The 26,766-nt window shown below is 33.3% G+C and overlaps 2 protein-coding genes across 2 annotated transcripts in view; both read right to left on the minus strand.

Annotated features, from left to right (window-relative positions):
• Window positions 1–687: 687 nt before the first annotated feature.
• On the minus strand, window positions 688–9,385 carry LOC120348823. Its single transcript, XM_039422716.1, has 6 exons — window positions 9,363–9,385; window positions 8,660–8,882; window positions 7,313–7,498; window positions 5,748–5,990; window positions 2,865–2,985; window positions 688–1,349 (listed from the first exon to the last, which is right to left on the minus strand). The coding sequence occupies exons 1-6, from the start codon at window positions 9,383–9,385 to the stop codon at window positions 1,345–1,347; spliced, it is 801 nt and encodes a 266-aa protein (XP_039278650.1). The 3' UTR covers window positions 688–1,344.
• A 662-nt stretch (window positions 9,386–10,047) lies between these two features.
• Window positions 10,048–26,766, minus strand: part of LOC111051455 (uncharacterized protein C18orf63) — a 38,935-nt gene continuing 22,216 nt past the window's right edge. Inside the window, exons 5-8 of the mRNA XM_039423057.1 lie at window positions 19,008–19,149; window positions 16,316–16,412; window positions 11,663–11,926; window positions 10,048–10,278 (exon numbers count right to left, since the gene is read on the minus strand). Of these exons, the coding sequence (XP_039278991.1) occupies window positions 10,048–10,278; window positions 11,663–11,926; window positions 16,316–16,412; window positions 19,008–19,149 (734 nt within the window). The remainder of the gene's footprint in view (window positions 10,279–11,662; window positions 11,927–16,315; window positions 16,413–19,007; window positions 19,150–26,766) is intronic.

Consider the following 26,766-nt stretch of genomic DNA (forward strand, 5'->3'; position numbering starts at 1 on the left):
AGTACTATAATAACTCTATTACGTTCATTATTTGCAACATTAGAAAGAAAATTTCAACTCTCAAAAAAAAGTTTAAAGGTTTCAAAAAATTGTATAAAATTTGAGGGTTGAAGCACCGGATTGATTTCAGGTGAGCCCAAACGTGTGATATCGCTGCATCTCAGTATTGCCAGAGCTTGTTGTTTTGGCTGAGCTTTTGTTGTTTTGGCTGAGCTTTTGTTGTTTTGTGTCATAGGATTGAGTATAAAAGCATTTTGCAGTTTTATTCTGGATTGCACCGAACTTAGTTGTACTCTACTAATTACACCTAAGGCTATGTACACATGGTAGCGCGGTGCAACGCGCGTCCAAAATTCTGCAGTTGTACACATGCAAGCGTTTTATACGCGGCGTCCACCTCCAGTTTAGCAATGGAAGTTGATTTGAGTGAGTGGTGCATGTGGACGCTGCCATTATCTCCATTGTATATCGCTTAAGTCTACATGTTTTCAGGCAGAAATGAAGTATATCCGTATTAATATTTTTAAATTGCACTACTGTAACAATAGCACGTGCAGTTTTTGCCCAACAATTAGTTCTCTATTATCAAGCCCTCAAACTTACAATCTCTCTAACGGGTGAGAAAAAACTTCAAAATATATAAATAGTTGAAAAAATAACCAGTTAACTTGATGATGAATAAATTATTTATTTTAAAATACTTAGTGAACTTGATATCAAATGAATGGTTTATTACGACTAACAAAACATTAATGAATGTTGAAGTATTTGATAGTTCGTAATTCGGTAACTTATTTGATTATTCTATTAAATATTCAGTTAAATTCATGGAAAATATTACAAAAAACACTGAAATGAAATTTATCCTGTGATTGACACTTTTTAATTGGAACGTCTAGATCTCTCAAAGAATAAATATTCAGTAATATTTTCAATAACTTGACTATAATTTCAGAATCGTTAAATTGATATTAAACTATTTTATCCTGAAATTGACATAACGAAGAGTTACAACATTGCACTTGAAAAGTCTAGATGAATGAATATTGAAGATTATTTTCAATGGTAACTTAACTTTACTATGATAATTACAGAAACATTGAATTGATTAGAGAGCTAGAAAATGAGTAAGTTGATTACGACTCATTCTCCTTATTTTTGTTCAAATGAGCCATAACTTTGGCGACTAGTTCTCCTTTCTTGTCCTTGACTCTGCAATTGACGCCCTGACTTCTTAGATAGGCAATGAGTGTAGCTGTGTTCACTCGACTGAGGCCTTCTGGAGTTTGCGCCATCATTGACACGTCAATGTGCGCTTGTACTTGCGGACGACTTCGCTTTCTATTATTCTGTGGAATCAATAATTTAATACTGTATTGATTTTCATGAGAAAACACTAAACTAAATATCCTCTGTGAGAGTAATTCTATTCAATTGTTAGAAAATTGGAACTAGCAGCAGAGACGACACAAGATTGCAATCACTGGCGACTTAGATCCAGGAGAGCCGACCCCAAATAATGGGAAAAAGACAAGGAAGGATTGGAAGAGAGTAATTATATTGAAGTGTATGTGAGAAGTGTCACTTATTACAATTTATCAACTTGTGGTGTATAGGCTTATTCATCAAATGACCTATATGCTCATGGATCAAGAAAAATATCGATCTATCTATTGCAAGACTAATTTGACAAACGGTAAAAGTAATGGGGGATCCAGTTATGGAAACAATCGAAGCAATAATTTATTAGTTCAATGTCGTATCATAACGTCGGCTAACTGACCCAGTCAATATTTATTTACATTTCATAATACAAAAATCAAATATCTGATCAGTAAATGACCAACAGGCCTAACCCAAAACAGTTTCCTTTCCGAATTTTAATAGAAGTATGTCTAAAACGTAGGTTATGTTGCTTAACTTTGAATAAAATTTTGAGTCCAGAAATACACCGATAGAAGTTGAGACTGGCAGGTAAGAAAGAAACAAATATGACTACTCTATAGAAATACCATTTCAACCTAACTTCTACTTTCATTATTTCATTGGGTTTCATGGAGTTATCAAAAGCATTCAAATAGTTATATTCTAGCATTATGAAATTGAAACAAATTAAAGCACCAAAAGATAATGAGAAAGAAACCATATTGGCTTGATTAGAAAAGCAAAAGAAGAATAACGTCAGTAATCTGAACTGTAATTTATGCAGAAATAGACATGATACAGTGATTATTATAATTGCTTTCAAATATATATTTATATAATTACTTTCAAATACATTAGTTCATGAAACTAAAATTTCAAATTGAATATTATTGTGCTTCATTATGTTCAAACAACACATTTAACCAGAAACTATGTCAAAAATGTCAATTGCCAATTACTCAGACGAGTCATAATAAATTATTGGAAATTAGAAGCAGTCAATTGAAATAAACGAAATTCTTATCAATTTGCCATCGAATACCCTGGAGATGGGGTGTTCTCTGCAGCAAGACTTCTGCTACCACAAATAATGACACCACAGAGAATATCTGGAGGAGAAATTGTTGAACGCTATACGAAAATATTCGCCCAATCGGGAATCCAACCTAGCATCACCTGATTTCCGGGTAGTCACGCTTACTGACATATATCAGACGAATTACGACAACTTTTAGAGAACATAAATTTCCATATACATCAATTTCAAAGATGTGGATTGTATTGAGAGGAAATATTTCAGCAATTACTTTCTAGGTTCCAGTATCTGATTAGATAGGATCATATTATTATGCTTCCACCTTACCGTTCAGTCAAAGGTTTCAGGAAATCTGCTTCCATTGCAAGATAGATATATACAAATAGAAAACGTAATAACTTACCGCTTCGACAGCCTTCATTTGAATCAGTTCTGTTGACTGAGAAGTGATGAGCGTACGGGTGGGGGGGAAGGCAAGGGGGTCGGTGTAGGTCTGAACTACTCGAAACTGCTGAGTGATTTACCTGAAATCAAAAACCAACTATTATAAATGAACAAATAGATGAATAAACTAATTAATAGATAGATAAAATAATGAATGAATAAATCAATACATAAATAAATGAAATTATTCCCAACCTATCAATAACATCTTATTATAAATTAGGATTCATCAAGTTATACTGAGCCACAAGAATAGAAAACCTAATAATAGAAATAAATATTTTTTGGCCAACAAGTAAACTAAGAAAATTTTCAATGAAAGGAAGTAAGATAGTAATAAATACTTTCCTACAGTTAATGCTATTGAACCCATAAAATTAGACAATTTTTAAAGAGACACATGATCCCAGCACATTTCTTCAAATAGTTTTTCATTCAATTAATTCATTCATTTACAAAAACACATAATTTTAGGCTTTTTTGTTGGGAATTAAGCTGAATGCTAATAATCAGAAAAATATTTGACTCAGGAGGGGGGATAATTTATTTTTCCAAGCTCATTGTACTTTTTGAAACTGAGGGTCACTTTCTCGGGAAAAGTTAAACTTAAACTCAAATGCTTCTTTGAGCCATCAGCTGATTTAATTGAAACACATTAAATGCGACCATATATCGATTCAAAGGGATAAATAGTTGAAACCACGGTATTTAGATGAAACGGTAAGGGTCATGAGATGTGTGCGCAGTGGCCAGCCAGCTAGATTGCGTCATCGCCACCAACCGAGGTTTCTAACACCTATTCGCAATTTATGAAACTTATTTGCGAAAAACAGATGATTAGATATAAAATGACGTCAGCGACACCGGAAATTTAGCACAAACATGCGCGTGACACCTACCGTCTTCTTCTAAATACCGTGGTTGAAACAACTTCGGAAAAAGCTATTCTAGAGCTGCGTATACACCAAAGTTATTAAAAAAATTAAATTCGTATGGCTTTTGATGGTGGGGAGTCCCTTGCGGGAAGGTCCCACCGCCTGAATATATCATTTAGGCCGTCAATGGGCCTTACGACTGTCATACCAAAGTTATTAACATCCTTACAGTTAGTTATCCTTACAGATTCTATTAAATTGAATATAACTTATCATGAACATATGTGATTGTCAAGTTCCGTTCAATCTAATTGAATCTATAAGGATTAAATTATTGACATTTTGTTAATAAATTTGGTTTAAACGCAGCTTAAGTATGTTTTTATTTTATTTTTTGATTTGAAAAATGAATAATTTCTTGACGGTGGGGGGCGGGTTGATGTTGTTTATACGGATCTCTCAAAGGCATTCGATTCAATCAATCACAGAATATTAGTTAAAAAACTAAAGTCGATTGGTTTCTGTACAAACCTGGCAAATCTTGTTGAGAGCTATTTGAATTCAAGAGTGCAGTATGTTAGAGTACATAATTTCAAGTCTAGAACTTTCAACTGTACATCTGGGGTGCCTCAGGGTTCTAACTTTGGACCACTTCCCTTCCTTCTATTCATTAACAATCTCCCTGCTGTCTTTTGATGGTTCATCCTGTCTGATGTATGCAGATGATGTGAAGCTGTAAAAAGCGATTTTGAGCCCTGATGACTGCCTTAGCCAACAAACGGATGTTGATAAACTAAGTGAATGGTATATGAATAATGGCCTTAGAATAAATATAGCTAAATGCAATACTTTATAATTTTCCCGGCAGGTAGCTTCACACAGATGCATCTATAGTACTGATGGCATACCGTTGGAGGAGGTAGAGTCTTTTAAGGACCTGGGTGTGATTTACAGCTCTAATTTTAAATTCAATAAACATATAGACCTTTTGTGTAGTAGGGCCAATCAGCAGATGGGGTTTATCCTGAGAACATGTTCACCTTTCAATGATGTCTCACCCATAATATTTCTGTATAAATCTCTTCTCCGAAGTATTCTTGAGTATGCGTCTGAAATTTGGAACCCTTATTGTAATGATCGAGTACTACTTTTGGAGCGTTTACAAAATAAATTTTTAAGGTACATTTAGTTCAGGAAATTCAATTTCAATTGTCCGTTTGACTTTCCCTCTGACACTCTGAGAAATATGTTTCAATTGAAATCATTTAAAACAAGACGAGATGTTAAGTCTTCAATTTTGCTTTATAGCTTATTAAATAATAAAATAGATTCCCCATATTTGGTTTCATATGTAAATATTTATATATCTATCATATCACGTCGCTCCACTTTCTCTTTTTTTGTGCCCCGGTCCAGAACTGTGAGTCACTATAATTCTCCGGTCAACAGAATTCAAAGACTTTTCAACTGTTTCTCTGGGCAACTGGACATCTTCTGGTTCTCTCGTGAAAAATTTTATAGAATATTAAACAGTCTATTGTGAGATATCCTTGCTCAGCTCGATTATTTGTTGCTGTATATAGGTGTGTATCTATTGCACTGTGTACTCGTACTTCTTACTCATTCTGTTGCTTCATTGGCAGGTACCAGTCCTCTGACATTCATTTGTTAGTTTTATCCATTCTTTGTGACATTTTTATTTTAATTTTAGAACCTTTTCATTTCTATATTCCGTTTTATAATTATTTTATTGTATTCATCTATTTTTTTCCTTCTGTTGTATTTCTATAGTTTTTTTTCTTTTAACAATATTGCAATTGTAAGTTACTTTGTTCATTGTATTTTCATTGTATAATAATCTTGTATTGTGGTATTTGTGAAGGAGACACATTATGGGTAACCTGTTGTCTCCATAAATAAATAAATAAATGAATAAATAAATAAATAAATTTGATAGCGAATGTTACCGGCTGAGGAAGGAAGAGTGGATATTTGTTGGTGGGCCGGCAGCTGCTGATCTGAGGCACCATCAGTTGAGGCGACTTGACAGCTGGCTTAATAGTGCAGGTCGTAGCTCTTGGAAGAAATAATGGTGTGAATTTATGATGATTGGACAATGAAGCCGGTGCTCGAACCTGTGATCGGAAGTTTGGCACAAGTCTCATCTGGCTCGGAGGCTGCACAAATGTTTCCTGTTTAGGAATGGAGACCTAAAATATATAATTTCAATTTAAAATAAGAGGTAATAACATAGTAGAAGCATAGGCGAGTAGATAAATAATGGGATATTTCGGTTTTTAATGTACATTTTAACATTTTTAAAGTCCAAGAAATCCTGAGTCATCGAAGTAGTGACGCTAGAGATCTTGTCGTTCAAGCATGAACGTTTTTCAAGTCGCTCAAGTGAATAAGTCACTAAAGTGAGTCTCAACAGGGAGCGCTACTAACGGTCCAAAATTCCAGCTTTATTCTTCAACATGGCGAAGAACTTTTTTGTTACATTGATAAAGGGACATTCTTTTCATCAATTTTGGATTCCATCACGAGCTGCGATTCAACTTCACTTTGGATTTTCAATAAGTTAGAGACTGGAAGTCTATTTTTTGAAACTTTTAGGTTTAAAAGTAACTCACTTTGACGAGAACTTTCGGCTGGTCGGCCATCTTCAGGTTGTGAAAAATGGCTGAAGGTGACAAGTTACTCACCTTGAAACCAAAGTGAATAACTTTTATTGAAATTGTATTTTTGAATTCCATTCCATTTATTGTATAAAATACTATAATCATAATACAATTATGACATTGGAGGAAAAACTAGGCTGAGCCTGTACTATTTCTCTCCAAAAATGTTGATAAAATGTTAATGTTGTCCAAAAGATAAGGTTATGTAATCTCACACTGCTTCGTCACTTGATTTTAAATTAAAATTTAATGCGAAAGAAATATTGAGAAGTTTTAAAAATGTATTTTAAAACTTGAAGTTTTCAAGTGGTCTCGATTCACTAAAAGTTTTCATGTAGCCTTCAAATTATTAACAGTTTCAAGTGGATATTTTCTATTTTTATCAGCAACTGTCATGAAAAGCTAATTAAGAACAATAATTATTATTCATTAAATAATAGAGATCAAATAGTAAAATCGTTTACCACCAAGACGATTAATTTCTGAGGAATGTCTTCAGTCTAATGTATTTTCATTTTATTTGTTCATGAAATGTCTTTCAGTAATTTCCTCTTATTGATTCATGAAAATTACCTACAAATTATGTCAATGGTTGGGATATAAAGTACAGGCTTAGCCTAAAACTATTATTCTTATACAAGAATTACTTTCTGATTGAAAACAAATTCGTTTTTTCATGTTTAGGAATAAAAACGTACTTGAAATCCTTCAAAATATCCAATAAGCGTTCCACAACTTTTTCCCTCATATCGAGGGAAACTTTTCCTTTTCGTTTTCAACTTTTAAACTTTTCCCTTTTTTCTTCTATCATATCGATACAAGTTACCAGTTTTAGGAGTAGGAGCACTCACCTGCTGGTGACAGGGTACAGATGAGCTGCTGATTTGTGGAACAATGGAAGTCGGAGTAGCTTTCACCAATGTCTTACGAGGAAGGAATATAGGCGTGAACTTGGTGGACTCTTCTTTCATCAGATTACCACGATTGGACGGGCCTGACACAAATTCATTTCTCACTATTCCTGGAGCTGGGATTTCCTTTATTGAAAGAAAAAAAAAACATTCAAAACTCATTATAAGAGGTTCATGAAATCTAATATAGACACAGATATCCTCCAAGTGTATAAGAGGCATCCAATTCCAAAATGCTACCAAGAAGGTTTGAAATAATCTAGTCACATAAATAATAGAGTATGAAGAATTAGAATAGAGCATAAGAAACATGAATGTCATATTTTCCAGAATGTCGCATCATGACTGCATTAGCCAATATTATTATTAAACAATACAGTAAAACTTGTACCTGCTCATAATTCTATGTATTGTATATTATAATATTATACTAAGTGCCGTTTGCACAATTTCAGTTTTAACTAATTCCATTTTAAACGGGATTAAATCCATATCAAGTCTCGTTGGTTATGATATGGTTCATTTTTAGTTTGAGCCACCAGCTGGTTGAATTGAGTTTAAGCTTTGACTGTACAAATGGATTAGAAATTATATCGAAGATAATAATCACAAAAATATGCTTTAATAAGTAAAGGCAAGCGATTTTACTTATAATCGCCTATAAGCTCCATTGTAAAATTCAAATATTTGGAATCTTCATGGCGGCGGCAGGAAAAAAAAATGCAATGGCCATACTGTGAGTAATATAGTTACTGTAGTTGATACCAATTGTGCAACCCAGCATTAGTATTGACTTATTTTCTACGAAATGTGTTCAAATAAATACGGCATTGTCGGAAATAAATATATATATAATAAATTGATGTGATTCAATTATTATAAGCAATAGTTTTCAAAGAACAGGGTAAAAAATAAATTCAAATATCTAGTTCGAATAGTTGATAAGGAAAAAGTAAAATTGTACAAGAAAAGTGTGCGTCATAAATAAAAGGGAATTTTTCATGTATTTGTAATTCCAAGAAATATATTTCCAAGTGAATTAACACACTTAAAGCAGGTACTTATTTAAAAACTCAATACCATACTGCTAGACAGCTTCCAAGCAGAATTTCGATAAAATCATTACTTCCACAGTATTTTTGGGGCAGAATATGATACAAGATAAAAGATGTATGGGGAAAAACAGTGAATCACAGTTAACAGTATGCCTACCAACAAACTTCAAGAATCAAACTTAATAAGGAGTGGGAAGCAAATCTACAGATATTCTATACTTTTCTAACTCACCTTTTTGCTTGCAAATATTGGCCTGTATTTTGGTTTCGGAGCATTTTCAGCATTATTGTCATTGGTGTCATCTGACGCAGACACGTTTGATGCACATGAGGGAGTTGATTTTGGTTTTTGGACCAAAGTGAAACTTTCCAGTATGCGTTCATTTCTGGGTTCTGCTAGCAACTTTAAATTAATCTGAGTGAATCTATCCACAGGAATGGAGAGCAATTGTGAGCTGGCCACATACAGAAATAAAAATCAGTTGTTATAATCATTTGCGTCATCCAACAGCCGTCGATAGATCAGTTTTTCAATATTATCTTTCTACTAATAATTCAGACAATTTTAATTCTTAATAATGCCGCGATACAAACGACGTCCAAACTTGAGTCGTAGAACTCGGAATGCTGTAAATTTAGAATTTTGCAGGAAAATCAGCAGCAAGGAGATATACCATTCAATTCCCAGCAAGCTGCATTCAACTATAACTAAAAATACAAACTGCTGCACAACTAAGTAAGCACATAGGAAGTCCATATTGAGATATATATAAATGTAAATAATGATTGGATAATTTTCATAAAAATAAAGTCATAGCCACCTCTAATACTCTATTAGAGGTGGCTAAGATATAGTGCATCAGATTAATCTAAGGCTAAGCACACCTGAGGAGGCACGGCTTGGTGATGCAAAGTGTTGATCTTATGGAGATTGCCTTATCACACAGTTTATCGCCATGCCCGATTCAGTGTGTGTGAGTTCTTCCATTCAAACCAATAAGCAAGAAGCACCTGGAAGCAAAATGCCGCATCACGCCTCCTCAGGTGTGCATCCAGCTTAAGTTTGCCATGAGATGCATTAATTATTTGGCGGTAAGAAGTTCACCGGGTCAGCTAGTATAAGTTATATTTTAGAATATTGTTGATGATTTATCAACAGTGGCACCTGCTAAATATTATTGCCGTATTATTCATTTAAATAAATAAGAAAACAAGCAAATAAGCAATTACGAGCTAATCTATAGTAAGTGTTCCCTACAGACTACCCTGTGTGTGGACATTTGAATATATATAATAAAATGGTACATAATTAGAGATACTTGATCTTTTTAAAACGATATAGAGGATCAATCAATACATTACATTAATAACATAATACATTAGGAAACCTTCAGGAAGTCTAATGCATTCTAAATGCGTTCTACTATTCATGTAATGTATTGATCCTCTATATCGTTATTATAATAGAATAGTAATATATAAATGTAAATAATAGAGTGAATTCTTATGGATTTTGTACGTGTGGAGTCCCTTGCGGGAAGGTCCTACCTCACGTACAATAATATAAACGATTTATAATAAAGAAGAAAACTTTACAGTTTTCTGCAAAGTGTGAAGCTTTTAGCTTGCAAATATTGGCCTGTATTTTGGTTTCGGAGCATTTTCAGCATTATTGTCATTGGTGTCATCTGACGCAGACACGTTTGATGCACATGAGGGAGTTGATTTTGGTTTTTGGACCAAAGTGAAACTTTCCAGTATGCGTTCATTTCTGGGTTCTGCTAGCAACTTTAAATTAATCTGAGTGAATCTATCCACAGGAATGGAGAGCAATTGTGATTGTTCTGCCATCTAAAAAAGAGATTTTATAATAAAGGTTTCAGTGGAAAAGATGAAAAAATCACTAATCAGATACTTTACATTGAACACCACAAACGTAATTAGTGTTTTTTAACAGATATGATAAAAAATAGCACTTTGATAAATAAATATTATATGAGAAGTGACATGACAACTAGTTTAATAATCTGAGGCCAATAGTGTAATTCAAGCGGATAAATGCATGCATTTATGTAAAATTTTTTAATAGGGGTTCTCAGTTTTGAGCTTTGATCGTGAAAAATTCACTTATCAATGTGCTGAGTCAATGAACTATGGCATAGCCACCTCTAATACAAGGCCGCGGCCTTAAATTCTAGGCCTTGTATTAGAGGTGGCTGTGACTATGGATATTACGGTTAGTTTGAAGATAGTAGCATATACTTTATATTTTAAAATATTGTTGATGATTTTTCAACATTAGCACCTGCTATATATTATTTCCGTATAATTTATTCAAATAAATAAACAAACAAGCAAATACATCTCAAATAAGCAATTACAATATTGTTTTCTAATTTATAGTAAGTGTTTCCTATAGACTACCCTGTGTGTGGACATATTTGAATAAATACAGAGTGAGTCATATGTATGGGAACCCTTCAATAAGTTGGAGACTGCTGTAGATATAATTCTGTAACTTTCAGGTTTAGTTACTGGTCAGTTACCGGTACTCTATTTTTTGACGTACAACTGAATTTCAGTTTCTAAAGAAATGAGGGGTAGTAACTCAAATATTTTGAATATAAACACCCATTGTGTGATACATCATTTTAAAGGCCTTTTCAACACGATGAATAAAAATGTTCTATGATACTATTATCCAAAATGGCGGCTGATTAAACTTTATCAATTATTTCTTGAAAAACTAAAACTTCAATCAGCCGCCATTTTGGATACAAGTATCATAGAACATTTTTATTGATGTTATCTTTATTGTTTTAAAAAGGCATTTGAAATTATGTATCATACAATGGGTGTTTACATTTAAAATATTTGAGTACAACCCCTAAGTCAGCCCCTTATGAGGGGTTGAAATTCAGTTGTATGTCAAACGGTAGAGAAATTGCCTAATAACTTATCCTAAAAGTTACAGTACTAATCTACAACAGTCTCCAATTTATTGAAGGGTTCCATACATATGACTCACTCTGTATAAAATGTAAATAATAGAGTGAATTCTTATGGATTTTGTTGGTAGGGAGTCCCTTGAGGGAAGGTCCTATCTCATATACAATAATGTAAACAATATAATACAATAAAGAATAAATGAATTTATAGTAAAAATTGCGGCAGCGAACGATTTGTAAGAAGCACGCTATAATTCGTTTCATCTGTTCAAGTGCAAACAACTTACAATAGCGTCGTTGACGAGCTTGTGAACGGCGACGCCGACTGAGGCCTGCGTGCCGAAGGGATGGCCGCAGATGACCGGCAGCCGCCTCATCAGATCGCCGAGGAAGTCGCTGAGCACCGCCGACTCATTCCGCACCCGCAGCAGAGTGGGCGGGTGCGACTGTAAACAGGCCAGCGGGTATGTCAGCACAGGCAGCCGCGCACTGAACCTCACCGACATGTAAGTCACCACACCGTACTGGTCGACGGGCAGTCTGTAGCCATGCTGCCAAATTAAACAAAAAGGCTTTAGAAAAGGCAAAGCAACTGTTGATGCAGTCGAGGGTTTGGTCCATGATATTTTGCAGGCATTTGAAAATAGGTCTTATGGAAGGGTTACATTCTGAGACTTATGCAAAGCATTTGACTGCGTCGAACATGGTGACTTGATAGAGAAACTTCATTATTACGGTTTTCGGGGAGTTTCTCTAACACTATTTGAGTCTTACCTGAAGAATAGAAAGCAGACCGTCTGCGTCAATGAAGAGTGGTCTGATGTAATTTTCCTGAAGTATAGCATACCTCAAGGATCCGTCCTGGGTCCTCTATTATCAATCCTCTATATATCCTGGGTCCTCTATATATCCTTATAAGTATCAATGGTTTGCCTCACAATGTTTTGAGCAGAGCAGTATTATATGCTACTACCTTTTTGAATGTCTCTAATGATATGGCTAAGCTCTCAAATGTTGTTAATAACTCACTTGATGAAGCAGGAGCCTGGTTCAGAGCAAATGGATATCTTTTAAATGCTAATAAGACTGAAAATGTCATATTTAGTCTGAGACCATATGATAATGAATATACTCAGCAGGATATTGTAAATAATGTTAAATTTTTGGGGGTACACATAGATCATCAACTGACCTGGGGAAAACACATTGATTTAAAATCTAGGCTTTCAAGAGTCATCTATCTCATTGGACGTCTGAAGCAATGTGTGACTCCACATAGTGTGAGAATGGCTTACTTTGCGTTTTTTCAGTCCCTTATTAAATAATATCTTCTTGTATGGGGCAATTCTCCGAGGGTTGCAGAGATATTGAGGTTGCAAAAGAAAGTTGTTGGAATTATCAATGCTTCAGGTCCCTTGGATCACTGTAAGCCTATATTTATAAAATTAAATATTAAGACTGTCATCAATATTTACATCTTTGAACTTGCTGCTTACTCTTTAGAGAAATTACCAGAAACAACTCTTAATGAACATGTCCACTCACACAGCACACGTAATAGGGGTAAAATGAATTTCTAATATTGCAGATTAAGTAAATCTCTTAATAGTCACTGTATAATGTACAAAAAGGTTTACAATAGTTTGTTGGGGTCCATTATCAAATATGATAATATGACTTTTCTCAATAAATTGGATATTTGGCTGAGTGAAAATCCTTTCTCAATGTCATATTGAGGAATTCTTTGAGCATCCACTTATAATTATTTAGTGTTAAGTCGTTAGTGCTGAAGTGTTGTTTCAATCAATTCTGTTATTCAATTCCAAATTTTATTGTCTGTCCTGGTGTTATTTTTATAGTTTATTTATTTTTAATGTTTAAATTCTATATATATTATGTTTTTATTCGCCTCGGCTTTAGACTAAGGACTATGCTCCGTTTTCATGACTTTGTCAATACATGTATAATTGTGAACGACAATAAAAACATTTGATTTGAAACGGTAATTAACAATAAGAATGGTTCTTACTCACATCAACTCAAGTTATTATGTATTATGCTGTCCACTAACGGTAGGACATACATGCGAATGTAACATCAATCTATATAATATATAAAAGCGAAATGGCACTCACTCACTGACTGACTGACTCACTCACACACTCGCAGAACTAAAAGTCTACCGGACCAAAAACGTTCAAATTTGGTAGGTATGTTCAGTTGGCCCTTTAGAGGCGCACTAAGAATGGATTTGGAAAAATTTTCAAAGATACGCCCAAAATCTGCGTTTTTCCAGCGTTTTCTCAGCTTTATCGAGAACAAATGGACAGAAATTGATCAAATTTAGTACAGAAGCTAAGCTAGGGTGTAATAATGTTGTCTTAGAAGGAATTTGAAATAACGCCAAAGATACGCGCAAAATTAGCGGTTTTTTCCGTTTTCTCAGTTCTTTCATCAAGTAATAGACAGAAAATGTTCAAATTTGGTACAGAGGTTTAGCTAGGGTCTAAAAATTTTGTGAGAGGTGACTTCGCTGATCTCATTTTTGGACGATCCAGTCGGGGGTCCAGACGGATATGGCGAACAAAGCGAGCCTGACGGCTAGTATACAATACACTTGAAAAGAGCACGTTATAATGAGATATTCAACTGAGTTTACTTTTCAAGTAGCAAAGAAACATGTGAACTTGCATGTTTATGATGCACAATCACACAGTTCATCATGCATATTTCGTAATCAGTGAGAGGTTTTGAACAAAAAATGAATTTGGATGTTCGTTTAATAATAATTATTAATTTATAAGCATAAGTGCAATATCTCAGTAATTTCCATCTGTAAAAAACAAGCAGTTTCTAAGTCTGGCCACTAACGGCAGAACATGCATGATACACAAACGTCATACATTGTTGTGTCATCACAGCTGTGGTCACAACAAAGCGCTTCGAGCAAAACCTTTTGAGGTTAGGTTTTTGTTGTTCATTTTGTACTTGCTGCTCTATTTGAGTTTTAATTATTTTTTATCATTATAATTTGTAATTTCCCAGTGATTCATTTTTGCTATTTGATTGTTTATTTTATATTGGGAGTCTCTGGCTGATAATGAACATGTATAATGAATATGTGTATGTGCATGATAGACATGCATGTGATGTTCTACCGTTAGTGGCCAGGCTAAGATAAAACAAACAACCAATCACAATAAATAAATAACTGGAAAATTACAAATCTTAATAATTGAAAAATAATTCAACCTCAAATGGAGTAAGGAAGAAAAAATAAACAATAAAAATTAAAGTTAAAAGAACCTAACCTCAATTTTTTTAGAAGCCCTTTGCTGTGATAACACAACAATTTATAACAACATGTGTGTAAACACATGTTTATCATGCATGTCCTGTCGTTACTGGCCAGCCAAACGGTTGAGTTCAAAGCCACTGATCAATTCCATCGGGTTTTTTTACGTTCAGTAAAAAACCTGATCACAGATCAGTGATCACAGATGAACCACAGAATGAAAAGTCGGCTAGTATCTTTACGCTATAATCCGCCATCTTGAAAGAAAGTGTAGCATTGTAATACAGCAGTAGTTTTAATTTCTAACAAGATGATGCAGTCATGTGTCGTGGTCTTGGTGCACTCAAATCTTGGTTAGATTGATACCTTCCATTTTGTGTATTCTGTGGCTGAACGGTTGCTCATGAGTCATGACTGACAGATGTTTCCCCTGTTGATCATATTTGTAAACAAAACTAGAACTTAACCTATTTCATTGTAATCAATTAAAATGGAAAACCATCAGGTGATTGGAGTAGTTTTAAATGATTTGTAAAATATTTTTAGTTATTGAATTTATGTAATCATGCATTTCTCTGCTCCCAAACACATTATAATGGAGTCCATCATTTGTAAACAACCTCATATTCAGCCATGTTTGTTTACGTTCAGCTACTCTATTTACGTTCTTTTCCATCGGTGGAAAAGTACGATTAACTGATCAGTGAACGAACCGGATATGACATATTTTTTTCTTATCAGTTAGACCAAAGACCTTGAAGGTATAAGCACACAATACTTACTAATTACTTGAAATTAAAGGTTTCATTGAGGTATTTTAGCACTAGATATTATATAATATATCTTTTTTGTAATATTACCTTGTAAAAACAACTATTTGACAGTAGATTCTAAGGCTGGCTACTAACGGCAGAACATTTATGATACACAATCGTTATACATTGTTGTGTCATCACAGCCGTGGTCACAACAAAGCGCTTCGAGCCAAATCTTTTGAGGTTAGGTACTTGTTGTTCATTCTGTCGTTGCTGCTCTATTTGAGGCTAATTATTTTTCTATCATCATAATTTGTAATTTCCCAATGATTTATTTATTGTTATTGGTTGTTTATTTTATATTGGAAGCCTCTAACTGATAATGAACATGTGTATGTGCATAATAAACATGCATGTGATGTTCTACCGTTAGAGGCCAGCCTAACATAAAACAAACAACCAATCACAATGAATAAACTGGAAACTGGAAAATTACAAATTATAACTATAGAAAAATGAATCAACCTCAAATAGAGTAGTGAAGAAAAAATAAGAGTTAAAAGAATCTAACCTCAATTTTTTAGAAGTCTTTTGCTGTGATAACACAACAACTTATGACATGTGTGTGAGCACATGTTTATCATGCATGTCCTGAATCCATTTTCTTACAAAATGGCACTGTTGACATAAAAATGCCTGTTTGCCACCAATAAGTAAGCCTTTAAGTATGTAGGCTAACTATATCAAAAATAAGAAGCACTATAATAAAATTAAGAAAGAATTATGACTATAAAGAAATAATTAATTTTAAGTAATTATCATTGCTTGATAAAACGTATTCTAGAATAGCAGAAACTGATTGTAAAAAAATGTTTCAATTGCAAACTTACAGTATTTTTCCAATACTTTTTAACTTCTTCGAAACTTGAAAAAACACCATTTTCTGGCAATTTCGTGTTCAAAGAACATACTTGTGCTTCCTTCAAACTGAAAAAAAGATTTATTGTAATGTCAGGAAGGGCTAGAAATTATATGAGATGAATAAATTTATTTCTTATACGGTAGAGATTTTATTATAGAATATAAGTAATATACTATAACATTAATTCCAACCCCTAAACATGTAAAATTTATTTCACCTAAGAAAGATAGCTCCCAGTTCACATCAGCCTAAAATTTACTAGTTTTAGAAGTTTATGGATCCAGATTAAGGGCCGGTTTCCGAGCTCGGGATTTAGCTAAGTCCTAGACTTTAAACAGCTGGAGTCAGAAAATTGGCTTTCTGAAACGGGGCGTAGTCGCACGTTTAAATTAAATTTTGAAAACTAGAAAATTGAACACAAAATAAAATTAACAGAAAATAGTGTAAAGTTTCAGCTATTTTAAATTATTCACAAATGTTTTATTTTGTCAGGAAAAACGTTTCCAATTATAGAAATGAGATAAGATTATCATAAAAATCTGGTGTGGCGCACTCACACAACTTTCCTTGCCATTATGAAAATTGATCACCTGACGCTAGTGGCAATAACACTGGGTATAATACAGGGCAATAACACTGGAGACACACGAGGTCTGCTATCTCTCCATAGTGAATCATTTAATAGAATCAACAGTTGCCAACAGTTTGCAATTGGATAATCACAATTTCTCAAATTTCGAGCTTAATTTTAATTTTAGGTAAAAATGTTACTAAACATTAATTGTAGAGATTCTCATGCTCAATCGTTTCCACTCGAAATTTTTTGTTTAAATTGTATCTGAAGCCTGATGATTGAGAATCTAAAATCAAACTTTGCATAGATGGGGCGGAGCTCCTGAAATTTTCACAGATATGGGACTTGTGGCAGTTGATAGAGCTTATCAATGACTATTTTAGGTATAACTTTAATCAAAATCGTTGAGCCATTTTCGAGAAAATCGCGAAAAACCCTGTTTTTGACATTTTCGCCATTTTAGCCGCTATCTTGAATTGCATTTGATCGAAATTGTTCGTGTCGGATCCTTATATTGTAAGGACTTAACGTTCCAAATTTCATACCGAAAATTTCATAACGTTCCATACCGTTAATTGGGAGATGAGATATCGTGTACACAGACGCTCATACACACACACACACACACACACACAAATACCCAAAACAGGGCAATAACGCTGGAGACACACATGAGGTCTGCTATTTCTTCATAGTGAATGATTTAATAGAATCAACAATAATTAATTTGCAATTGAATAGTCATATTTTCTCGAATTTAAAGCTTATTTTCAATTTTAGGTGAAAATGTTACTAAACATTAATTGTAGAGATTTTCATGCCCAATATACTCCACTTGATTTTTTTGGTTTCAATCTGAAGCCTGATAATTGGGAATCTATCTGCATTGATGGGGCGGAGCTCCTGAAATTTTTACAGATATGGGACTTGTGGCAGTTGATAGAGCTTATCGATGACTATTTTGGGTATGAATTTGATCAAAATCGTTGGAGACGTTTCCGAGAAAATCACGAAAAACCCTGTTTTTGACAACATTTTCGCCATTTTAGCCGCCATCTTGAATTGCATTTGATCGAAATTGTTCGTGTCGGATCCTTATAGTGAAAGGATCTTAAGTTCCAAATTTCAAGTCATTCCGTTAATTGGGAGATGAGATATCGTGTACACAGACGCACATACACTCATACACACACACACACACACACACACACACACACACACACAGACCAATACCCAAAAACCAGTTTTTTGGACTCAGGGGACCTTGAAACGTATAGAAATTTGGGTACCTTAATTTTTTTCGGAAAGCAATACTTTCCTTATCTATGGTAATAGGGCAAGGAAAGTAAAAACTGTGACTACAGTTTTGGAAAGCCAATTTTCCAACTCCAGCTGTTTAAAGTCTAGAACTTAGCTGAATCCCGAGCTCGGAAACCGGCCCTTAAATATTAAACTTTTGCGAAAATAATAATTTAATTATCTTAATCAAGGATTTTTGATCTGACACAGAGCTGCACTATAGCTTAGTAAAACTTAATCGGATGTGTAATAAATCTTCATATATTACAGAAATATTTTTTCGTAGAGAATATGTTGAACACAATTGCCTTTCTTAAACAATGATATGGGTTTGGAAGTTAGCATTAGGAGATGGAAAGTATAGTAATAATGATATTACTTTACTTTACTTTCATTGGCGCTACAGTCCGATGTGGACCTTGGCCTCCTGCACAATTCGCCTCCAATCGTCTCTCCTCTCCGCCACATTCTCCCATCCTCTGATGCCCAAAACACGCAAATCGGCACTCACATCCTCCAGCCATCTCCTCCTGGGCCTTCCTCTTCTACGCGTACCAATCATTTTACTTTTTAACAACTTATGCGGTAGTCTGCAGTGCTCCATTCTCTGGACATGCCCCCGTTGCGCCTTTATAACTCGTACAATATCTTCTGGTCCCATGAAATTGGCAATCTCTTCATTATTTCTGATACGCCACCCATATTCTGTTCTGACTGGTCCCATGATACGCCTTACAATTTTTCTCTCAATAATGATATTATAAAGTTTAAATTGTTGCAATTTTACCTTGGCAATACAAAGGCTGTGGTACAGTTGATGAGCCTGTAAGCAGTGTTATCTTGATTGATTGGCTCAGCGGCAAAATGCTCACTCAACATCGGCCAAAGCTTGATTCTGACGGGCCACATAAGTAACTGTAGATCAGACTCTGCAATTTAAAAAAAAATTGTCAATATGTAAGTATTCAAGCTCAATAAGAGAAAATTTCAATTTTTTTTCAATTAAAAAAAAATTTCAAGTATTGCTGTTGATACTTGAACAGCGGTGCCGATTCTTTGTCTTACCAATGCCTTCTTAAGCAGGACGCTGATACCAGTATATCTGATGTAACATTAACTGTTCATTCTTGCTTTGTCGAATGATAGACAAGGATAGCAACACCAATGTTAATGAAATACTGCCATTATAATGTGGATCTCACATATCATTTACTTCAAAGTACCTTTAAAAAGTGTAATGTTATTATAAGCCTGCTAACACAAAACTTTATTGTTGAAATTGGGAACTATGTAAAATTAACATTTTAAGCTTAACCTATCCATTATCGATAATATTGAATTGAATTTATTGCCAAAAATTACAAATAAATATTTGTACAATATGAATTACAAGAGTCTATAATACAGAAAGATATTGATTTCAACTATATTATTATTATATCAATATGATTATTATCTATTATCTACAAGCTAATAGATTGGGATCTTATCAAAGTAGCTTATAGCGTCATTTGATGGAAGAGAATTAGGTACCACTCACTAAAATTAGGTAGATATGTATACATGTATATGTATACATGTTTTATGTCTCTACCTAAGACACGTTCTTTCAGAATACAAACACACTGAAAGCGGAGTGGAGCGTGGCGTTGAGGAGCGACGTGAACAGTAGCATGTTAAGTAATGAGCTTCAAAACACTGGAAGCGTCTACTCGCAGAGCGTGGTGTCAAACTTTGGAACAAGCTGGTTTGTTTTTTGGAGCGTCTACAAGCGGAGCGTCAAAGTGCGAGTGCCAGTCTGGTCTACTCTTGTACATAATAATGCACTTGTTCTACTACATTTTCCCACCATCTAGTACACTAGTATATTATTTAATGTTTGCCCGAATTCCCCTGTAATGAGTATTATTTGATTATTTAAAAGAGAAAATTTATCTATTGCACTTTGAAATCAAAAGTAAGGCAATTCTAATTCATTTCATTCATATTTTGTAATATTACATTTTTTCTCACATTTGAATCGAATCTTCAATTCGAGATCTATGGAACTTTATAGTAAATATCAGAGTCATCAATAGACGGACAAACTTTTTGACGGAGAATTTATTATCGTAAATGTTTGTTGCATTGTTCCATGGTGTCACCGAGGCAGGGTTAACAAATCACTAGATAAATGGTTTATTTAAATCGAGATATATATAAAAATTTAAAATAACATTTTCAAAATAAAGTTTTATTGAGAACAGATGTAGAATGTGAATTCTAAACTTATAAGTTATAATTTTTTGGTGACGTGTCTGTAAAAATCGATACTGAACAAGGCGTTGGCTTTGTGACTTGCAACTTAGGTTTCTTCCTGTTCTGCCTCTCTAGAAAAATGGCTGGCTACAAGTGTTGTTGTGGAGTTTTGCTCTGAATCATTTTCGTTTATTAATGTTTTAAATTGAGTTTTATACAAATTTTTGTGTTCTGTTTTGTTCATAATTAGCTATTAGTGTAGTCAAGCCAATAGCCACTGTGTTTCAACTGTAAACTAGATAAGTATTTTAGTTCGTAGTTACTCTAAAAATAATTAGGCTTAATATATATTTTCTTTGTGTATTTGTATAAATTCATCTGAAGATTATAAGTTAATTTGCTCTGAAAACTGGATTTCTCATTCATAGGCAAAAGATCCATTCACAATTTATCAAGAATCTATTTCATTGGAGCCGACAACTATCCTTAGGTTGATAGGTGTTAAATGCTATTCCAACCGTTTAAGGAAAAATTGGTAGCACGGCAAATGGTACGCCCTGGTGTGGGACTCAAACTACAAAATATATCCCTGGTTATAAAAAAATTATTGGTAGGATAGATATCTTGATGAATTGTGAATGGGAGATGCTGCTGAGTGGGAAATCGGTTCAAGAAAGTTCAGGTTCTAATGAGTAAATATTTTTTACGCAGTAGCAAGATGGAGAGCAATAAAAATAATGAAGTTTTATCCAGTGAAAACATTCAAAACTTAGATGAAGAATCACAAGATTTAGACCTAACCTTAAACAATGACTCAAACGATAGTGTAGCTGTAAGTGAAAACATTTCAAATGAAACAAGTCATGAGAAAGTAGTAGAAATATCAAATGAAACAAGTATGGTAGGAGCTAAAAATGATATAAATCTTATAGAGTTCTTAACACAAAAGTTTGATAGACAAGATGCTAGATTTGATGAGCAAAATGCTAAGTTTAATGCTAGATTTGATGAGCAGAATGCTAGATTTGATGAGCAAAATGCTAGGTTTGATGAGTTAAATGCTAGATTTGATGAGCAAAATGCTAAGTTTAATGCTAGGTTTGATGATATGAAGCAAGAATGTACTAGTATAAGACTAGAGCAGGTTAGTATAAACCTTCTATTGAAAAGTGCACATGAAACATTGAAAGATGAAGATGAAGATGAAAACAAATTGAAGCAGGATGATAGTAGTGTTAAGTTACAAGATCAACTCATTCAAGTTTCTGAAAATGTAGGCCTAGTTACTGTTGTTGGAAAAGTCAACCATAGTGAGACAGTAGAATTGAGTAAAGAAGTAGGTAGGGAGTTGTCTTCACTGAAAGTCAACTATCATGAAAGTAATATTGCTACATTGAAGGTTAGGAAAACTATGAACAAAGTGAATGTTTACATGAGACAGGTTTCTGTGGAGGTTAGGAAAAATGTAAACAAAATGAATGTTGCTTTGAGTCAAGTTGATGAGTTCAACTTTCAACTGAGAATTGAAAAGGTGTATGCAATGCATTCTCAAGTGAACATGACTGACTTTTGTGAGCAAAATGGCTTTGTTGAAACAAATGAACCCATGAATAAAATCATGCTCTTGAAGAAAACAAAACACAAAGTTTCCATTGATGTGCTAGTATTCAAAGGTTGTTTCAAGTTGCTTATTTACAAGATGATGACTGTGAATCACATGATGAAAGGGTATTCCCCAACACACAATGATTAGGAATCCTGTGTTATGCCGGGATTCAGAATAGCATAATCGCTACACAGTGTATGGTAAGAGTCCATAATTGTGTCTTTTTTTCTTTACTGTAGCCTATTTTTCTTGGCCCTTAATCTTTTCAATTTTCGATTCTTTCCTGTCTTTGTGTAATATTCAGTAAATTTCTTCTATGATGCATATCTTAACCAATCTTGTCCATAGTCATTTAAATTTGTATTTTTCTGAAATAATTTTGGAAGTTAAAATAGTAGCTTATTTTCCTAATCTTTAAATTGTTGATAAAACTTAACTTTTCTAAAATCTATCCATTGCTGTGTAAATAATTGTTTGCTTGCGGTATATTTTTTCATCATGTATTACATATTTTAATCATGTCTATATTTTTTTTAGGTATCATATTAGGTAATTAGGTTTTTCAGAGCAATTTTGTCCCATGTTCTCATCTTTCATTGCATATTGTGCCATAAGCCATATGTAATTAGGTTTTAGTTTTCTTCTGGCTTTTAACCCATTTTGCATTTTATTTTTTCTTTGCTGTCCAATACTTTGGATTTTTGGTAGACAAGTAGGTGTGATTCTTTTAGAGGTGTGGGCGTGAACCACATACGGCTGGACTCGATTATCTGACCTACTTGTTTGCGATATAAAAACCTTAAGACTGCAACATCAAATTTTTGTAAAACCTTTTGCATACTTTTGTTTTTGTGGTCCGATACTAGAGTCTGCTATCACATTGCCTTACAGACATCTAGGAACTATCCACCCAGTCACAATAGTCAACATATATTTTTTCCTTCACCAGTTGTTTTTGTGGGAGTGATAGCTCACAATTATAACAAATTAGAGTCATACTTGGAATTTACAAAATTCCATAGTAGTATATTTTATTAAATATACTTCCTCATGAAAGTTCAGTACTGACATGTAGGATAGGCTCTAATTAATCTTTCTCTTCTTTGTATTGTTTTAGGGAATTTATTTACCCAGTTTTCTTTTTCTCTTGTTTGTATTTTTTAGGGAACTTATTTACCCATTATTCATCTTGATCATCTTTGTATTATAATCTTGAAATGTTTGTACTTATTATACAGTCTTTAAATTTTAAATTATTTTAAAAAATAAATGGTTCAATTTAAAACGTTTTGTTATATTATTAATTGAAATAAGTTTTTGTGATTGATATCTTTTTCAAAAATTTTAAAATTGTTTGTTCTATAAATTTTGATATGATTGATTATCATTTGAAATGGATGCTGGAGTGTATGTAGAATTTTTAGTGGGGTTTGTTGATTAGAATTTTGCTGGTATGTGATTGTTTTTTGAGATGGAAACCCATTATTGCCTAAAGAAGGAATAACAGAGATTATGACTTAGAGAGGCAGTAATGAGATAATATTTTTGTGTTGATTACTAATGTTGATTGCCATAGATGCAAAAATAATGATTAATAATGTTGATTGCCATAGATGATGATTAATTATGAATATTGTTTGCCTTTGAAGCAAAATATTATTGATGTTTTGAATGATTTCTTGTTTAATGATTGATAGTAAAGTTTTGTCATGAAATGTAGTTTGTGTTTAGAACATTGAAAAGTCGAAATAAACTATAGTATCCGACAAACGATGATTAATAATATTAAATAATTTGCTTTTTATACAATTTTTGAAAACAAAATTAAAACTAAATAATTTCGAAACCCTGAATGATAAATCATAAATGTGAAATGAACTTGCTATAAATGAAATGTTATATTAAATGATAATGAAATGCAGATATATTATGAAATGATTGTGAATAGAAGACCAATTGTTTGAAATTATTGAAATTAAATTTTGTTGTGATGATCTGATGTGTTTTACAATTTTGATAATGATACAGGGTGTTATGAAATTCTATTTCTATTTTGAAGAATGGATTAAATGTTGATATTTGAACAGTGAATAGATGAAAATGATTTTTTTTAAATTTATCATTGATATGTCCATATTTCACAATTTATGTATTGCTGACTGTATAATAAGATGTTAACAAATTTCAATTTCATATATATTTAAAAATAATTTTTATGTGTATTAGATTGTATTGATAGCCTAATCAAATTTTTTCTTTTAGTTTATAAGCATTTTAAGATAACAGGTACAGCACAGACATTAACATTGAAATAGTTATCATGTGAATCTCGAAATCAGCAACAAGTGAACGCCATGAAGAGTGTTAAGAACATTTGGGTGATTTTCGAACTAGTGTGACATAACTACGCCAATATCTACGCCAAAATCTACGCTGCGGCCTACACTAATAACTACGCCAATATCAACACCAATAACTACGCCTAAATCTATGCTGCGGCCTACACTAATAACTACGCCAATATCAACACCAATAACTACGCCTAAATCTACGCTGCGGCCTACACCAATAACTACGCTAATGTCAACACCAATATCAACACCAATAACTACGCCAAAATCTACGCCGATGCCTGTGCTGATGCCAACGCCAATATCTACGCCGATGCCTGCGCCGAAGCCAATATCTGCACCAATGCTGATGCCAAAATCTGCGCCAATGCTGATTCCAATGCCAATATTTACGCCGATGCCTGCGCCAATACCAATGCCTGCGCCAATGCTGATGCCAACAACAAAAATCAATGCCAATGCCTGCGCCAATGCTGATGCCAATGCCAAAATCAATGCCGACACCAAAGCATACGCCAATAACAATGCCAACGCTTATTGCTGACTTTGTATCTCAAACTTCAACACTACTGCATTACCTGGAGGTAATTGTCATCCATGTTCACATTCGCAACTTTGAATTCAGAAGAACAGTCACAGTATCATGAAAGAATTGATTCAAAAAATACTCTCCTAAATTATTCCTGTATGCAGAACTCTAAACCTTGAAAGCTGAAAATATCAAAAAACCAAACCTTACCTAAATTAATCCTCACCTAAATTAATCCTGTATGCAGCGTCTATCTCTTTTCCAAAAAACGAATTACATTGTCATTTCAAGCCTGAAATGTACATTGTATAATTATATGATACAAAATTTATGTGACTCTGTATTGAATTTGGAATGCAGCCGTCTACTACAAACATGAAGCAATGCTAACTGAGATGTCACCTGTATCGAGTTTGATATGCATCAGTCGACTACAAGTATCAGCCAACACTACGTGCATCCAGATCAGCCCAACACTTAACATCATCACATTGGAGTCACACTTAACTGAAAATCATACTGAGTGCCTTAACGGACTGTTTTCCAAAATGTGCATCAATAAAATCAACCGCGTCAATAGTGAAAGAAATGAACATTTTTTGATTTATTGAAATTTTATGTGAAAATTAAATGTAACAATTCATCAATTCATTTAAAAAAAAAAAAAATAATAATAATAATAATAATAATAAATTTTCATTCAACATACTAAATTTTTTATGCAATAAAAATTAAATTTTTCTATCTATTAAATTTATGTGCAATTTCAAAAAACTATTCTTTACATATTAAACTTTCTGTTGAGATATTTTTCTTTAAATTATAAAGCTAAATCAAAAGTAATATTGATATTCTATATTTTGAGATATTGTTTGGAAACATATAACAAACGCTATTGATGAATTTTTATAATAATTTTCAATATTATTGGATGACATGTAATGTTTTTCTAGAAAAAATTGTTACTGTTCTCAAATTTAAATTTCAACAATTTTCATTAGGGTCAATGTAAATTTTTTCTTTAAATTTTCAAACAGTAAAATTTTTTTATGTCAAGAGGGGGGTATTTGTAATATTACATTTTTTCTCACATTTGAATCGAATCTTCAATTCGAGATCTATGGAACTTTATAGTAAATATCAGAGTCATCAATAGACGGACAAACTTTTTGACGGAGAATTTATTATCGTAAATGTTTGTTGCATTGTTCCATGGTGTCACCGAGGCAGGGTTAACAAATTACTAGATAAATGGTTTATTTAAATCGAGATATATATAAAAATTTAAAATAACATTTTCAAAATAAAGTTTTATTGAGAACAGATGTAGAATGTGAATTCTAAACTTATAAGTTATAATTTTTTGGTGACGTGTCTGTAAAAATCGATACTGAACAAGGCGTTGGCTTTGTGACTTGCAACTTAGGTTTCTTCCTGTTCTGCCTCTCTAGAAAAATGGCTGGCTACAAGTGTTGTTGTGGAGTTTTGCTCTGAATCATTTTCGTTTATTAATGTTTTAAATTGAGTTTTATACAAATTTTTGTGTTCTGTTTTGTTCATAATTAGCTATTAGTGTAGTCAAGCCAATAGCCACTGTGTTTCAACTGTAAACTAGATAAGTATTTTAGTTCGTAGTTACTCTAAAAATAATTAGGCTTAATATATATTTCTTTGTGTATTTGTATAAATTCATCTGAAGATTATAAGTTAATTTGCTCTGAAAACTGGATTTCTCATTCATAGGCAATAGATCCATTCACAATTTATCAAGAATCTATTTCATTGGAGCCGACAACTATCCTTAGGTTGATAGGTGTTAAAT

The sequence above is a fragment of the Nilaparvata lugens genome, chromosome 3 (genome assembly GCF_014356525.2).
Source record: "Nilaparvata lugens isolate BPH chromosome 3, ASM1435652v1, whole genome shotgun sequence".
NCBI lineage: Eukaryota > Metazoa > Arthropoda > Insecta > Hemiptera > Delphacidae > Nilaparvata > Nilaparvata lugens.